General features: G+C 34.1%; 1 protein-coding gene across 1 annotated transcript; it reads right to left on the bottom strand.

Moving 5' to 3' along the window:
* Window positions 1-10,861: 10,861 nt before the first annotated feature.
* LOC104886991 (WAT1-related protein At2g39510) lies at window positions 10,862-17,093 on the bottom strand. The gene is made up of 8 exons (XM_019248145.3): window positions 16,981-17,093; window positions 15,172-15,390; window positions 14,979-15,041; window positions 14,307-14,423; window positions 13,975-14,209; window positions 12,814-12,972; window positions 12,343-12,494; window positions 10,862-11,189 (listed from the first exon to the last, which is right to left on the bottom strand). The coding sequence occupies exons 1-8, from the start codon at window positions 17,091-17,093 to the stop codon at window positions 10,997-10,999; spliced, it is 1,251 nt and encodes a 416-aa protein (XP_019103690.2). The 3' UTR covers window positions 10,862-10,996.
* Between the last annotated feature and the right edge of the window lie 487 nt (window positions 17,094-17,580).

The raw sequence follows: 17,580 nt of genomic DNA, 5'->3' as shown, positions 1-17,580 counted from the left end.
TTACCACATTTTTTAATTTAAAAGAGGATTTGACATGCTTCCCTTTAGCACAAGCATCACAAACATGATCCATTTGAAATTTAATTCTAGGTAGACCCAAGACTAGGTCTTTTGATTGAAGTTTATCAAGCAAAGAAAAACTAGCATGTCCAAGACGCATATGCCACAAGAGAGGAGCATCATCAAAAACACTAAGCCATGTCAAATTATTTTTGGGAAAAAAGTTAAGATCCTTTGTGCTTTTGTTGATGATCAAACATTTATCACTATAGATTTAACATAATTTTCCTTATAACAGAACTGGGAAATGCTTAACAAATTATGCTTTAATCCATCAACTAGAAAAACATTATCTATAGAATGCGACACTGACTTACTAGCTTCGCCCATGACAACTATGTTACCTTTGATGTTGTCACTAAAAGTCACACTTTCACCATCATGGGCAGAGAGTGAGAGAAATCTTGATTTATTTTCAGTCATATGCTTAGAACAACCACTGTCTAGGTACCATGTGTTGTTCTCCCTTACTCTAGCCTGCAAGAAAATTAATTGTTATAGTTAGGAACCCAATCCTTAGTGGGTTCCTTTCCTTCAGGAACAGTAGGTTTCTTTTTCCAAGTTAATTTACTTGCTTCCAAATTCTTGTTAAAGAGACCAAGTCTTATAGGACATGAGTTCCTATAATGACCAGTGTTCCCACAAAACATACAAACTTTATCACTTGGCAAATCAACTCTCTTTTTCGGTTTCTCATATTTCTTTTTGTGATTAAAGTCAAGACCTTCAGTATATTTTGTTTGTGGATTTTTAATCTAAATTGGGATGGGAAGAAATTTTTTCTTGTTCTGGCTTAAGTTCAATTCCCCTTCATGTTCTTTGTTTTCTATTTTTAGAAACGAGATTTGATTTTTTATTTCTTTTATTTCAGATCTAAAACATTGTAAGGGAACTGACTTAATGTCAAGGGAACTCACCTCAGGAACAAATTCTTTTATTTGAGATAACTAAAGGCTTAACAAATATTTCTCATTTTTCACTCTTTCGAAATTCTCATTCAACATTAGATTTTCGTCAAACAATTCAAAAAATCTTCTCTCAATATCAATTCGAATACTTCTAAGCCAAGAAATATGTTCCTTTGTAACTACAAGCATATTCATTTTGCTTCAATTTAGTAGACTCGTCTTTGCAATCATTTACAGCATCAACAATGAAATTAAATAATTGCTCTTTACTTAGAGAATTCAGACGAGATTTAATAGTGTCTACACTTGCCTCAAGAGATTCAATCTCTTCGTCAGATTGGGAAATAGCCATGAGACAAAAGTTTATTATTTCTTTAGGATTGAGAATTATCTTTTTCCTCGGAGTCAGTGTCTCCCCATTGAGCAACCATAGCTTTCTTCATATTAGGTCTGGTATAGGAACTCTTGTATTCCTTGTTCCTATCTTTGCTTCATTCCCTTCCTTTGCCTTTGTCTTGTTCCCATTGAGGAAAATCCTTGATGAAGTGATCGAAATTGCCACACTTATGACAAACAGGTTTGTTAGTGTATTTTTTATTTTTACCTTTATAATCTCCATTCTTCATGTTCCTAAAAATTGTCTTGAATTTTCGGATCTTAAGAGCAAATTCTTCTTCGTTAGTTTCCGAGTCTTCACTTTCATTGGCATTCAGAGAAATCGACTTCTGTTTGGATATGTCACCAGTCTTAGTGTCCAAGTGTAGCTCATGAGTCATAAGGGAACCAACAAGTTGTTCCAGATTGAATTTCGTAAAGTCCTATGTTTCTTGTAAGGTCGTAACCTTAGCCATCCAACGATCCTTAGGAAGACTCCTTAGGATCTTTCGTACCCGTTCCTCATATGTAATTTTTTTACGAAGAGAAATTAGCTCATTAATTATATTATTAAGGCGTGTAAACATCTCTTTAATGGATTCCTTAGATTTCATTTGGAAAAGTTCATATTGATTAATTAAAAGATCAATCTTTGATCTCTTAACTTCACTCGTACCTTCATGAGTGACTTCAAGAAGATCCCAAATTTATTTTTCCGTTTTACATCCCATGACACGATTGTGTTCATGAGGTCCAAGACCATAATGGAGCACTTTAATAGCAAGAGCATTAATTTCCATTTTTTCAAAATCTTCTTTCTCAAAATCAGATGGATTTAGGAATTACCTTATTATTGTCGTTAGTAGTAGTGACTTCAAAGTCACCTACCTCTATTACTCTCCATTCCGTTCTTCCAGTAGGTGTAGAACTTGCCATTGAACATCGGTGGCTGATAAGTGCGTTTCAAATGTACTTCATGGACTCCTTTTAACTCATTTTGGTCCTCTTTCTTCCCTCTTTCTTCTCCATTTTCCCTTCTATTTCATTCACTTGATCATGCTTGATCATAATGACAATTTGCCAGATTTTTAGTCATTTTTGATCGAATTTCTAGTACATTTGCTTTCACCTTGTTTTGCCATGTTCTTGATATAGCTGAAACTACTAAGATGGCTATGATTTGTAGAAATGAAAATAAAGCACACATTGAGAAATGATGCGCTTGCACCATTCCCCATGTCCGCTTGCACAAGAAGCACATAGTGCCATAAAATCTTGTATGAGGAACTTCAAATGGACACAACTTTCCAACCACAAATCTTATTAAGGTAATACTAGTTGGAGGTGAAGCACGTTTTGATATCTTTCCAACGACTGGTCATAAGCTTGATTTGGATATAAAACGAAGAAGTTATGCTCGTTTTAAGTTGAACTGTCCGACCAGAATGGAAAGTATGTTGCGCCCGCACTTGATTTTGGTGCGCCCGCACCTGATTTTGGTGCGCCCGCACCTGATTTTGGTGCGCCCTCACCATTTGATAATGAATTTTGGTTTTGAGGAAGGAGGGTTTGGTGGGCCCGAACCTCCTCTTGGTGCGCCCCACTAGTAAAATTATTGCTTATTGCTACGGTGATATTGTTGTGGTTTTACCCATACACGGTAATATATTATGTAAAAAGAAAAGGAAAAATATAAATAAACATATTGTTGGAGTTTCGACCGAAAACCGCAGCAATATAGATTCAATGAAATTCTTTTTGGCTATTAAAAAAATATTGCTGCGGTTTCTAGCAAGAACCGCAAAAATATATTAATATAATATTTTTTTATATTATTTTAATATATTTAAAGATGCTAGGGTTTTTATTTAAAGATGCTAGGGTTTTTATCCTCTCTCAACTCACACCTCTCCTCTCTCAACTCACGCCTCTCTCCTCTCTCAATTCACCAACGTCTTTCTTTGTCTCACGCTTTTCATCTGCTCTCCTTTTTCGTCTCAATTCACCAAAGTCGTTCGTTGGTCGCCAACGCCTTTCATTTCCACAAATTTTGTTCGCCTTGGTTCGCCGTTGTTCATCGTTCGCCATTCGCAGATGGCAAAACCACCATGTCACAAACTATTTTTTTAAACCGTCGTGTTGATGCTCGGGATCCACTACTTGAAAGTCGGAAACCGTTGTGTTGATGTTCGGGATGCACTACTTAAAAGTCGAAAACCGTCGTGTGGATGCTCCTCCAATACATCTGTGACTATCCAATGGTCATTTCTAATTGTTTTTTTTTCGTTTTCTAGTTTTTCTTTTCCTTTTTTTTCGTTTTTTTTTCCTTTTCTTAGATCTGTTTGTTTAGGATTTTTTTTTATTTTTAATTTCTTATTTTTGTTCATACTTATGTAATTAATCATTTAGTTGTAACCATTTTTTTAATTTTTGCTTTTATTTTTTGATCTTTTGTAATACTTATGTAATTACTTTTTTATCTTTATATATTAATGAGATTCATATGTTATTTCATTTTTCAGTTCGTTTGTAAATTTGGTGGATAGTAGATGGGTTATTGTCTGGCTTTATTCTTTCAAATTTAATTGCAAAATACAAAAAAAAATAAATTTTTTTTTTTTGCTTGTACCAGGACCTATTGCTGCGGTTTTGGGCAACAACCGTGACAATAGACCAAGATATTGTTGCGGTTCCTAGCCAAAACCGCAGCAATACGTTGTACTTTTTTAATAAAAATAAACCTATATTGCTGCGATTTTAACTAGGAACCTCAGACATCTTGGCCTATTGTTGCGTTCTAAAACTGCAGCAATAGTTTAATTACCTATTGCTGCTTGGCCAAAACCGCCGCAATAGGCCACTTAATGACCGCAGCAATAAGCATTTATTCTACTAGTGCCCGCACCTCCTATTGGTGCGCCCCCACCTGATTTTGGTGCGCCGCACCATTCGGATCCGCAAAAGAAAAATTTCGAGGCAATTTAAAGACGATAGATTTGTTTTTAGAAAAACTTATGCTTTATTATTCTAGTTATAGAGAGGATTGTTAGGGTTTACATTAGGGAGAAAAACTTGAAGATTGTTGCTAGATTTGAGATTCATTGATCTTAGTTTGTGATTTCCTACAACGTTAAAGTGTAACGCCCCGAATACTAATTCACTATCTAAGACAACCTAATTAGCAGCGGAATACCTATTTAGTCGAGGCATTACTACCGCACCTTCGGTTAGGAAGGTGCAAGGCTACAATAATATGTAATATCAAGAGATATAATAGCGATAACTTAAACATCTTATATTATATTAAAGTAGACAGTGTTAACATTACTTCACATAACAACAATAACTTATATTAAAGTATATGGTCTTACATTCTAGTTAAGCTAACCTTACAAGTTAGTATCACTATTACTAGACGATTTAATAAGGTGGTAATCCTTGTCATTATACAGTACCATCGTCCCCAGCAATACTTAAAACATAAATACAAAACGTTATGAGCCGAGGCTCTCAGTAACAAACTACTCTAGCAACGTAAATTCGTTTCAATTCATTTTATTTGCAAATAGAAGGATAGAATAATTCAAACATACAGAAGGATAGAATAATTCAAACATTTTCGCAAAACAATATTCATTCAATTTCACTTCAATATTCCATGATTCCATTTTATCAGTTTTTACTCTAGTTGATGTACATCAGTCAGTGGGACGTCTCCCAGTATGGGTATGCAACACTGTGCAAGGGCCTTGGCCCCGGGCATTACCCTACACCAGTAAACAGTAGTGGGTCAGTGCCCCAGTAAACAGTAGCGGGCTAGTGCCCCATTAAACAATTCAGTACGTGCACGACCTTCAGTCAGTAAGTATGTACAACCAACTAGTTCTTTCACTTTACTTTATCATGTTATGTTTCTTTTACTTTAACAGTGATTAGTGTATTTCAGTAACTCAGTAACTTCCATTAATATTTCATAAACAATATCATTTCCAGTGATCCGTATGCTTCTATAACTCAATATCTTTCAGTCTTTTAGAATCATATAAATCTCAGGATACGTAATCAAAACATGTAATAATAATCCGGCAACTCAAAAACACATGCTCATAAATCATCATCTCAATAGCATATTATAAAAATACTAGCAGTATTTGTTACCTTTATTGCAGAATAATAATGATCCTCTTCTTATGTCCTTGATATCGTCCTTACTGAGCTCCAAGGAACGAGTTCTTTTAAGTTTCAATACGAGTATTTTATAAGTTATAAATCAATAGAAAACATTAGAATCATCACTCTTCAAATACGATTCTTAGCTTATAAGTTATGTAGTCGTGACTTATTTAATGTTCTCGTGACTAATTGGTTATATATATATATATATATATATATATATATATATATATATATATATATATATATATAGACACACACTTGACATAATAGTTCATAGGAATCTTTTATATACTCGTTCATAAACATAATTTTAAATCAAATTAGAGGTAGTATCTATCCTTTAATTTAGTCATATTACTCTATTATAAGCTTATAATTTAATATATAGCTGCATTCATATAAGTGAATTACTTATTAAAATTATAAGTGATCGATTAAACTAGTTTAGGAATATATGTTAAAACATGTTATAACTTAAATAATCTAAAGCTTGATAACACAACTTTTATCATACTATAATAACATTTGCTAAACTTAGGTGAACTATAATTGATGAGTAATTTTACTTTACTAGTTATAAGCATGTATTTGTCTTTTTGTTATTATTTAGCTTTTTAGGAGTATATCTCATTTGGGAGTTTGTGAGAGTGACTCATATAAGTTAACACATGTTACAAAAAGTCAAGAAGGGAAAATAAACTTACCCAGTGTGTTGGTTTTTTGAAAGACGAAGGGAGGAAGGAGAAATGTTGGTCTTTGCAGCAGTGACGGCAGGGTTGCTGGTGGGCGACAATTCGCGCCAGCAAAGGGCGGCAGAGAGGGCAAGTGATGATGCATGGTGGTGCGGTGGTGTCGCGCAGAGGAGAGAGAAAGATAGGTGTGCAAGGGGTTCGAGGAAGACGCGAGTAGGGAGGGGAGATGGTGGGTGCTGATGGCGCGGCTGGGTGGTTCTCCGGTGATGGTTGGATGGTGGAGCAGTGGTGCTCGTAGGTGGTGAGAGAGTGGTTGTGTTGTGGTGGTCGAGTGGTGGCCGAAAAAAAGAGGAAACTGGAAATTGAAATTTTCATATTATGTCAATTATTTTCTGAATCTGTATTGTTAATTTTGTGATTGAAAAACTCATCCATTCTTCCCTATTTATAGAGAAATCTCCATCTCAATAGATGATTTTCAGAATTTTTCCTCAAACCATTTGAGTCCATGGAATTCAAGAAATCAAGTGGCTAAATTCAGGGGTTTTGAGGAAATATTCGGTGGGTTAAGTGTGATTGAGAGAGTGAAATTTCAATGCGTTTCTAGAAGATTAAGTACATTGAGGTGGTTTTTTACTTTGTTCAGCAATCCCCCATCCTTGTTCTTACACGTATGGAGGAGGAAGAAGATGAAGTTAATTTCTTTTCTTTTAATTTGTGTTTTATTTTCTGATTTTGGGGGAAACAATGGTGTTGGGCTAACAAGTTTTTTTTTTTTTATTTGTTTGGCCTCATAGAATAGGGTATTGGGCCATCAGAATTTGTTATTAACTAAATTACTTACAAGCTGGACTAAAGACTTTAGTAATTTAATTTATAAACTTCATTATCCCCAAATTATTAAAGAAAATAACTTAGAAATTAACTAATTGATTTTTATGTACTAAATTGGATTACTTTTAGTTTAATAATTAAGATTAGTGATTAATTAAATAAAATTATATTTAAGATATTACATCCTTCCCTCTTAGAAAAAGTTTCATCCTCGAAACTGGAGCTCAGTTAGAATCTATATCTTTGATAACATATACATTCATATAAAAATTCAATCCACATGAGACAAGAGTAATAAGCACTGTCATAAATCATTTAATCAAATAATCATTCAAGTCAAGCAGTATCATATTACTTTCAATTAAAGCATTTATTACATAAAGATCATATCACCTTAAGAGAAAAGGTGGGGGTATTTTGCTCTCATTTGTTCTTCTACTTCCCAAGTAGCCTCAGATGTCAAGTGGTTAGCCCATAGAACTTTCACCATTTGGATCACCTTCTCAGTTGCTTTTCCCTACGATCAAGTATTTCAATTGGTTTCTCCTCATAGGTCAAGTCGTTTCGAAGATGTAAGAGCTCATGTCTAATTATGTGACTCGGATCTGGGACATATTTTCTCAACATCGACACACGGAATACATTATGGACTTTGTCCAAGTTAGTCGGTAATGCTAACCGATATGCTACCTCATTTACCCGTTCTAAGATCACAACTGGTCCAATATACCTTTGACTTAGCTTTCCTGATTGGCCAAATCTCATGATTCCTTTTGTGGGTGATATTTTCAAGAATACGTGATCTCCTACCATAAACTCCAATGGTCTTCTCAGTTGATCAGCATAACTCTTTTGTCTACTCTGAGCTGCTTTCATTCTTGATTATATCAATCAGATATTATCTGTTGTTTCCTTAATCAATTCTAGGCCTACGACACGTGCTTCATCAATATCACTCCAGCACAAAGGTGTGCGACATTTCCTTCCATTAAGTGCTTCATAGGGAGCCATCCCAATGGTGGCTTGATAACTGTTGTTGTACGAAAACTCCACCATATGTAAGTATTTCTCCCAAGTTCCTTGAAAATCCAAAACACAAGCTCTAAGCATATCCACCTTAATCTAATTTGTCCATTGTGTCTGTCCGTCTATTGTCGGATGAAAAGTAGTACTAAACTTAAGTCTTGTTCCCAGAGCTTTATGTAACCCTTTCCAGAATTTTGCTTGAAATCTTGAATCACGATCGGAAACAATAATCAAGCTAGGCACTCCATGTAAGCATATTATCATGTTCATATATAACTTAGCCAATCGATCCAAACTCCAATTACTCTTCACTGCTAAGAAATGTGCCAACTTTGTCAATTGATCCACAATAACCCAAATGGCATTCATTCCCTTGTTTGACATAGGCAATCCCAAGATAAAATCCATCGATATGGAATCCCATTTCCACTCTGGCACGTCCAAAGGTTGCTAGAAAACCAGCTGGCCTCTAGTGTTCTATTTTAATCCTCTGACATGTCAAGCATTAAGCCACAAAGTCTGCTACTTCTTGTTTCATATTGCTCCACCAATACACCTGCCTCAGATCTTTGTACAACTTATAATTTCCTCCAGGGTAAATCGAATATGGTGCGTTGTGAGACTCAGTTAAAATTCTTTTCTTCTAATTTTCATCATTCAAAACACATAGTCTTCCTTGAAACCTCAAAGTTCCATCCTCTTGGATCACAAAACCAGGTGATTTCCCATTCTTCACATCAAACTTTATTCGTTCTAATTGTGAATCGTTTCCCTGAGCTCCCTTTATTTCTTCAATTAAGCATGGCCTTATATCCATTGCATTCAAACGAACACCCTTTTTCTTCTGAACGAGTTCTACCTCCATCCTCATCAAATCATCATGAATGGCTCGAGGAATAGACATGATTGTTTTCAGGGGGGATTTACGACTTAGGGCATCAGTAACTACATTAGCTTTTCCAGGACAATATTGGATATCAAGATCATAATCCCTCATAAGTTCTAGCCACCTACGTTGTCTCATGTTGAGCTCTTTTTGGGTGAAAATGTATTTTAGGCTTTTGTGATCAGTGAAAATTTGACACGAGGCTCCATACAAGTAATGTCTCCAAATTTTGAGGGCAAAGACAACAACAGCAAGTTCAAGGTCATGGGTGAGATAATTTTGTTCATGTGTTTTGAGTTGGCGAGAGGCATAAGCTATCACTTTCCCATTTTGCATTAAGACACAACCTAACTCATGTTTAGAGGCATCACTATAGATAACAAATCCCTCGGTTCCAGATGGAAAGGTAAGAATAGGGGCAGTGGTGAGTCTTCTTTTAAGTTCTTGGAAGGCATTTTCACACTCCTCAATCCACTTATATTTGACATTCTTCCTCACAAGTTTGGTTATAGGTAAGACAATTCTAGAGAAATCTTTCACAAATCTTCTGTAATAGCCAACTAATCTCATATAACTCCGAACTTCAGGGCCATTAGTTGGTCTAGGTCACTCCACTATTGCTTTTATTTTCTCATGATCCACATACCCACCTTCTTTAGTGATTATATGACCCAAAAATGATATCTCCTTAAGCCAAAATTCACACTTTAATAGGTTAGCATATAGCTGATTTTCTGCTAACATATCCATTACTTTCCTCAAATGCTCCTTATGTTCCTCCATGTTCTTAGAGTATACCAAAATATCATCAATGAAAACAACCACAAGCATGTCTAGGTATGGCTGGAAGACACGGTTCATTAAATCCATAAATACGCTGGTGCATTGGTTAACCCAAAAGGCATAACAACAAACTCATAATGACCATATCGGGTTCTAAAGACAGTTTTTGGAATATCATCAGGCTTGATACGAAGTTGATGGTAAGCAGACCTCAAATCTATTTTCGAAAAGACTTTTGCACCTCGAAGTTGATCAAACAAATCATCTATGGGAGGTAATGGGTACTTATTCTTAATTGTGATCTTTTTTAACTTCCGATAATCAATACATAACCTCAAACTTCCATCCTTTTTCATTACAAATAAAACTGGGACTCCCCAAGGTGGCACACTCGGTCGAATATATCATTTTTTAAGCAACTCATCTAATTGTTTATTCAATTCTTGTAACTCGATTGGGGCCATCCTATAGGGTGCAGTTAGATGATGCTCTTAGCGGACTGGTGGTCCTTATAATTTGAACTTCATTATGAACTTTATAAGTTCAACTTCAAAGAGAGGGTTACAAGTAGTTATATCCCATAATAGCAACAACTCTCTCATTGTTTCAAAAATGTTGGCAAAAAAGAGTCTGCATCGAAGTTTTGAATTTATCTCATGGATGTAATCCAAATTTTATTTTCGGTTTTATGAGACTTTGAGACTCTTCTTCTATTTAATTTAAATAGATTGAAAGCCCTTTGTTGTACTTATTAGCCCCGCAACTTTTGACCTATATGATATAAGAATTGAAAATTTATCAAAAAAAATTATTTGGTAAGGGTGGCTGAATTCTTAAGCAGGTTTTGTGCCACAAAGCTAAAATTGGATCCTTAATATAAAATTTAAGTTTTTCAATATGTTATGAAAATTAATCATATTTTCATCGATTATACAAAATCCAAAATATGTAAAAGAGCAACTTAGTAGCTCGATCACACATTGTACATATCCAGCACGGCAGCACCACCCTTGTTAGTTGTGATTGTGGTTTTAAGATCAAAAGAACCGCACACATATGCAATTATCGTGCCCAATATCCAAGGATTTAAGATACCAATATTTAACATAACATTGCTCTCATATATATATCAAAAATCTCATATCACCGCGGACAATAAAAGTACAACAAACGGAAAAGCAAGAAATTAAAAGGCAAAATTTTATGGCGATAAGCTGCGATTTATGATTATATATTTTTAATTTTACTTTGCATTGCTAAGGGATCTCTTTGTGCATGTTGACATCATTATCAACACTTGCATCATCTTTAGTTGAGCCTTGATTAGTCTTTGGTGAGTCAATTGGCAGAATTTGTTCAGTCGTGTTATGCGACGTCTGGTCCTTATCCTTGCTCTTCCCCCATATCACAATATATAGTCCTGAAACTATTACCACAGCTCCAGTGATCCTGCAAGAATATTATAAGGAAAATATAAATGAAGGTGGATCATATAAATATTGAAATTACTAGCAAACTAAATCTATACTCATATATTAAAAGGTTTTCCTAAGAAAATTTGTGTGATACGTGGCACTCTCCTCTAAAACTGTCACGTAAATGTTTTATTCAAGTAAAATCCTCAATTAAAAAAATGGTGTGTAGTTACATGTTATCGAACACGTAACCTTTAAAGAAAAGTGAAAGATTAACCATTAATCCACCGTAACATCATTGTTTAGTATTTCAAAATAGCATATCATAAGGTCATATAATTAAATCTCATTAAACGATTTGCACAAGTAGTTAGATAGCTAACCTTTTAATGATAATAACAAGAGACTATTATTGACATAAACTATTACCCTAATCCTTGTAAAAAGTTAAGCTATTGTTTTCATACCCAAACTTTTAAGAGTTTATTTTTTAAAAATTATGCAATTACTTATATGTCATAATGTCAATTTTACATTATCAGACAAACAGTTATGAAAAATAAAAATACGTGACATCGTTCAGGACGCTCACTAATCGAAAACTAAAACTTGTGTATGTTCATAGTATGGGTTGTGGTATACGTAGCCTAAGAGTTAAGTATAAGCAAAACAAATTGAAAACTAAAACTTGTATTCGTATTATGAGTTAAGCTACTCAGGAAGTATAAGCATCATTAAGTACATTTCCTAACCTAGTACTCATTTTAAAGTTTAAGATAAGATTACGCATGGACCATTGATATGGCTATGTTTAGTTCACCTGAAATTTTCTGATTTGAACTTATCTGATCTGATCTGAACTTATTTTTTCTGATCTAATCTGATCTGAACTTATTTTTTCTGATATGATCTGATTAGATCTGAAATAAGTAAAAATATGGTGAACTGAATATAGCCATAATCTTTGAAATTTGACAAGTATAATATTTTTTTTTCTCATTCCACTTGGCCTCTAGGATTCCTTACAACATTTTCCTTATAATATGTGTATTTATATGCTAAAAGTTGCTTTATTGACATTTTCATTCCAAGTGCAAGCGGATTCTTATAAATATAATTTAATTATATCCATTCATGGTACCAATTGTATTAAGTTTTGTTTATTAGATTAAGCAAACAATCAGTACCTGCCCAGAGTAAGTTGCTCAGCTAGGATGAAGGACCCAAGGATAGCGACAATAACCATGCTTAACGGATTAAAAGCGGTCACAAAAACAGGGCCTTTTTCTTGCATTATCTTTCCTTGCAAAAAAAATCCAATCGCCGAACAAACTACTCCCTATAATAATAACAAGAATAATGTCAGAGCCTTTTATCTCATTAATATCAATCACGTGGCATGACTACATATATCGGGTTATATATAACCAAAAAAATTAGATGCCCAATAATCGGTGAAAAGCCACCATCCAATAAATAATGTTAGAGCCTTTTATCTCATTTATATGGGTCAAGTGACATGAGTGTTTTATTTATATATATCTCATAATTTTCCTGTGCCAGTAATGTTCCAAGCTATGTTAAAAATAACACACTTGTAGGATTAATTACTCTAAATTTTGTTATGTTTCAATGCTAATTGCTAAACAAAGACTTACACTGTAGATATAAGCTAATAACTTGGGATCCCAGTGGAGTGACCAAATGGAAGTGTTACGTTCCATAATAAGTGCAATTATACCACCTTCTACGGCACCCGCAAAGCACATCAGCGCGGTTAGGGACATTTCAGCTGGGTATGATCTCAATGTAATAGCCTGGCCAAGAAAATAAAATAGAGCTCAATATTTTAAGACATCTTACGTAAAACTAGGAAACGAGATAATTTTGATGGTAATCATTCAAAAATTAATTATGCATCGAATAATCTTTTGTTTGTTGGATTTTTTCAGAAAGTAATTTCCAATTCTGAATTAATAATTTGGAATGGGTGCATTTTGGAAAATACTTTATGTTGTTAAAATGACAAAAAAAATTGCTGTTAAATTTCCACTGAGAAAATGACTATATAAATAAAAGTAAATGTTAGTTGTATGATTTAGATTAGGATTTGTTAAAAAAAATATCATATAAATAGTGTTTAAATTAAAATTATTAAGAATTAATGTCACTAATTACCTTGGTTATTTCCACTTTATTGAGCAATAAAATTAGGTCCTGACGTTTTTTAATAATAAAACTAGTATTTAGGCCCGGGCGATGCCCCGGATTTTCTCTTTGCTATAATTTATTCGTAGTTAAATAAGTATTCTCATACTCATTTAAAAAAAATCATCTTATTCATTATATGTATTTCAAACGTTTTCCATTCATATGTGATCATTAATTTTGATTACAAAATCAATAATGGTATGGTGGAGTAATGGTTGGATTTCTTACTTTCATACTTGAGGTTATGGGTTCGAATCTTTACGTAAACATTTTTTTTTTTTTTTTTTTTACTATATAAAAAGACGCGGATATAATGTTATTGGATGAGGGAGGGTGACACGTGGCACATATACGTTCTTAGGAACGCCTTTTAATATATTAGTATAGATGCTTAAATTACTCGCATAATTAAAAAGTTTAAACTGAAGTGAAATGAAAAAAAGCCTAAATGATTAAGGCCACATTTAACACCACTATTTCTTTATGTTTTGATAATACATGCCCAATTTAGGGATAATTTTGAGTTGGAATTGTTTTTAAAGACACACAAACTATTTTTCTTTTTTGGTGGGTGTGTTGAATATATATGAGATAAATTGAATGCTTACTTGTAAAATGACAAAGGCTGCCCAACCCATACAACCAGAAGTGATCATAATAGCACCCTTAATAGGGTCTTGATGATAAGAAGTATTAGTAACATGATTATAATCTCTTTTAATCCATGGCAATTTGACTCCTGGACCTTTAACAAGAGTCATTATTGTTGCTCCTCCAATTGTCACCATTGTTCCACCTACCTTCGCCAAACTCCGAACTTCCCTTAAATTCACCTTTTCAAGCCTATTGTTCCAAATTAAACACCCAAATCAAACACACAATGGGTTGGAGTATATATCGTTAAACCCAATCAAATCAGTGAAATATATCTATAGTGTACCTGAAAATCCAAGCCATGATAAAAGTTAAGGCTGGAACAGTGTTGCTTAATGCAGAAACAAATGTAGCTGTCGTGTACTGCATGCCCGCATAATAGAGGTTTTGATCGATTACTGGCCTGCATTACAAAAGTTGATTTTAATAGTCAAATTGCAGTAAGCATGTTGTACTTCTTTTGAATACACTACTAATAGTTCCCACCACATCAAGTTAAAGTTAAGAGATTTGCCTACATTGGATATAAGCATCATATATGTAAATATTTTTAATTACCACAGTAATATATAATATGATATACCAAAGATAAGAGCATTATCTTAATATTTTTTTCTTTTCTTTTTGAGGTCCCCTTTCAGGAATCCGTAGTAAGAAAAATTTCCTTTAGCTACGAAGCCCTCACACAGGGTCACTCATGCAGAGGTCCAACAAATCCTAATCATCTACCCTCGAGATCAAACATGGGGAAATATATTTTTAGTTTTAGAACACCAAAATTAAAACCCTAGTCAATGAGAATTCCAATCTAACACTTATTATGCCACGAGTTAATAATACAATGCTCTCACAACCAACCACATAAAACATAAAATAAGTTGTAAAGAATATTGCACATGCCTATCAAAGAGTTTCAATAACATAAAGCATTAAAAGCATGAGGGGATGAGATACTTACTCTAGCAAACCGAGTAGTGCTATCTTGATGAAAATGGAGACGCTCATATTCGGTCTCACCTTCCTGCAAAAAGATATCATATACAATCAAATGCTGTTCCTCATTCTAGCACGGTACTAGTATATATATAGTGGCATAATGCTAATTGCTAAACAAAGGTGTAGCATGTACATATATATAGCTCATGTAGTACCTTTCGAGAACGAGGGCGAAAGGAGAGATGACAATGGCGGCCACAGCTTGCCTGTAAACTACAAACGAGTAGTGACTCATACCTTTGTTAAGGGCAAACTTCGCGATTATGGCTAGCCCTGCAATCCCAAATTGCATAAAGATGACGGCTAAGTATGGTTTAACTCCATTCCAACTCTTCATTTTTGTTGTTAAGATCAAGATATATGACTTTCTTTGGCTACCTTATGAATGTATATATTACAGTATTTGCCATGCAAAATATGGTACCTATTTATATAACAAAAATTGTATGAAGTTCTAGGCAAATTAAAACACGGCTTCGAGTTTTTGAATTCCATGGATTCCACTAATATAAGTGATGATGAGGTGATTACTTAGCAATTCCCACCATCTATTTTATGTAGCTAAGCTGAAATATGAAAAACTAGGTTCACTTAGTGGAGTTATGAGCTAGTAAGTAGTAATTTTTGCTATGAAATGAAAAAGCAGGGAAGAAAAATTTAAAATTAAGGAACTTAAAGCAAAATATATAGGGGTTTGAGTCAGCCCACTATACTTTTTCCTATTATGTACACAAAAGTGCAAATTATCCTGGTTACCCACAAGTAAGATTACAGCTTTTATAAACTGCTTGAAGTTTGATTTGCTTTACTTTTTATTTTGTTCTAATAGAAAATTTTGCATCTTCCTCTATCAAACAAATAGGTCACATTCGATGAGATGTAATTTATAGAAGACTGAGTAAAATAATTCATACTGTCCTCCAATATTTAAATTTCATATTTCGAAAACAATTATATCATTATACGTTAATATTGTATATCTGGTTAAAATTTTCTGTTGATATCAGAATTATTATAACTTACATAAAAAAGTTTTATAACGTTGGCAAATAACATAAAACAGTTGAATCATTTAGGAACAGATATAAATATAAACTTTTATGTGAATGCACTCAGAATTTTAATATTTAATAAGCATAAACTACTTAGAGTGGTTTTGCTAAACGATTTGCTCATAAAGGTAATGGAAATATGTAAGTCTAGTGACATTTGATGTCGACATAATCAAAATATAGTAATTAGTTACTTTGATTCTGTTACAAATTACATTTATGTCTTGTTCCTTATTTTGTTACCTATCAATATTTTATGCATCATGCATATTAATCGGGTAATCATATGCACGCAGAAGATCAAAGGATAGGTTAGGCAACTATGCTCTTCCTTTATCTTTTAGGAGTACAATGAATCACCTGCGTAAAGAATTTTGATTTCAATGCGTTGCTCGTTTTAGTAATGAGACTAACGGATCGTAAAAGAAGATGTCTCACGTAAATTTCAAACTGAGTAAAGAGAAGAGGAGTGCAGTTATGTAAGTTTGGTAAATAGCTATATGTTTAGGGTATTAAATTACTAATATACTTCTAGCTAGAACAAACTGATCGCTTATCAAATATAATTAATTAAGTGGATTGATTAGTAGATTTATTCTCACACAATAAGCACAAAAAGAGATAGTAGAAGCTCGTATTAAGATGGTACGGAATCTCACGCAATACTCCCCCAGCTCTTAGAAGCGTGGCCACTTCTTTTCAGAGGATATGTATTTGTCATTGTTTACGAAGATTTTGGCCTTCATTATTTGTCACCTTCTGAGTCAAAAATAAATAAATAATTGTATGGAAGTGGTTTAAGTTCCTACGGTTAATTAATTCCAAAAATATGTATTTCATAATGGAATAATTGGTGCTAGAAGGAGGGGAGAATTATCGTAAGCTAAAAAGTCAATCCACACTCTTTCTTACCATCTGCATTCCATGGATACCTCAAATGACACTTCAGCTTCTAAGCAACCTTTTAGGGTGTCAAAAATCGGTGAGAAGAACAATCTCATTGGACCTCCACCTGGTTTCACCATCCCATACATGCAGTTTAACTTCCCAACCCAACCTCTTGTGCCCGTTCTAGACTTGTTTCACTCTAGAACAATTCCAAACACAACAAGAATGTCACTCCTTTCTATACGCCAAAATCAGACGCTAAAAATGCGGGATCGGATGCGAAATAGATTAGCATCCACCGTGGCTGATGCAAAACTCCTGGTCGCTAATTCTCCATATACCGTCCGCGGAGCGGATGCTAAATATCTAGGGTCTGAAATTTGAAATTTAGCGTCTGAATCTACGTAGACAGTAAATAGCGTCCGCTATTTATAATTTCTAATCTGCCTCTAGTCGGATGTTAATGAGCGTCTGCATAAGACGGACGGTATTTTACGTTCGGTTAATCGGACGCTAAATAGCGCCCGCTCGTAGCAGACACTAATTAGCATCCGGGGTAATGGACGCTAATTTGAGTTTACCATACGCTAATTGGTCATATTTTTGTAATTAATTTTCTTCCTT

Source organism: Beta vulgaris, chromosome 2, assembly GCF_026745355.1.
Source record: "Beta vulgaris subsp. vulgaris cultivar EL10 chromosome 2, EL10.2, whole genome shotgun sequence".
Lineage (NCBI taxonomy): Eukaryota > Viridiplantae > Streptophyta > Magnoliopsida > Caryophyllales > Amaranthaceae > Beta > Beta vulgaris.
This window is presented reverse-complemented; position numbering and strand designations above follow the sequence as displayed.

What these genes read in the sequence shown, in the direction of transcription:
- LOC104886991 (XM_019248145.3), bottom strand. Translation starts at nt 17,093, where the DNA reads ATGGTGAAACCAGGTGGAGGTCCAATGAGATTGTTCTTCTCACCGATT. An exon ending in CAGCCTTTGTCATTTTACAA is followed by an intron (nt 12,973 to 13,974) that starts GTAAGCATTCAA and finishes TTTCTTGGCCAG; the next exon opens with GCTATTACATTGAGATCATA. An exon ending in TATTAGCTTATATCTACAGT is followed by an intron (nt 12,495 to 12,813) that starts GTAAGTCTTTGT and finishes TTATTATTATAG; the next exon opens with GGAGTAGTTTGTTCGGCGAT.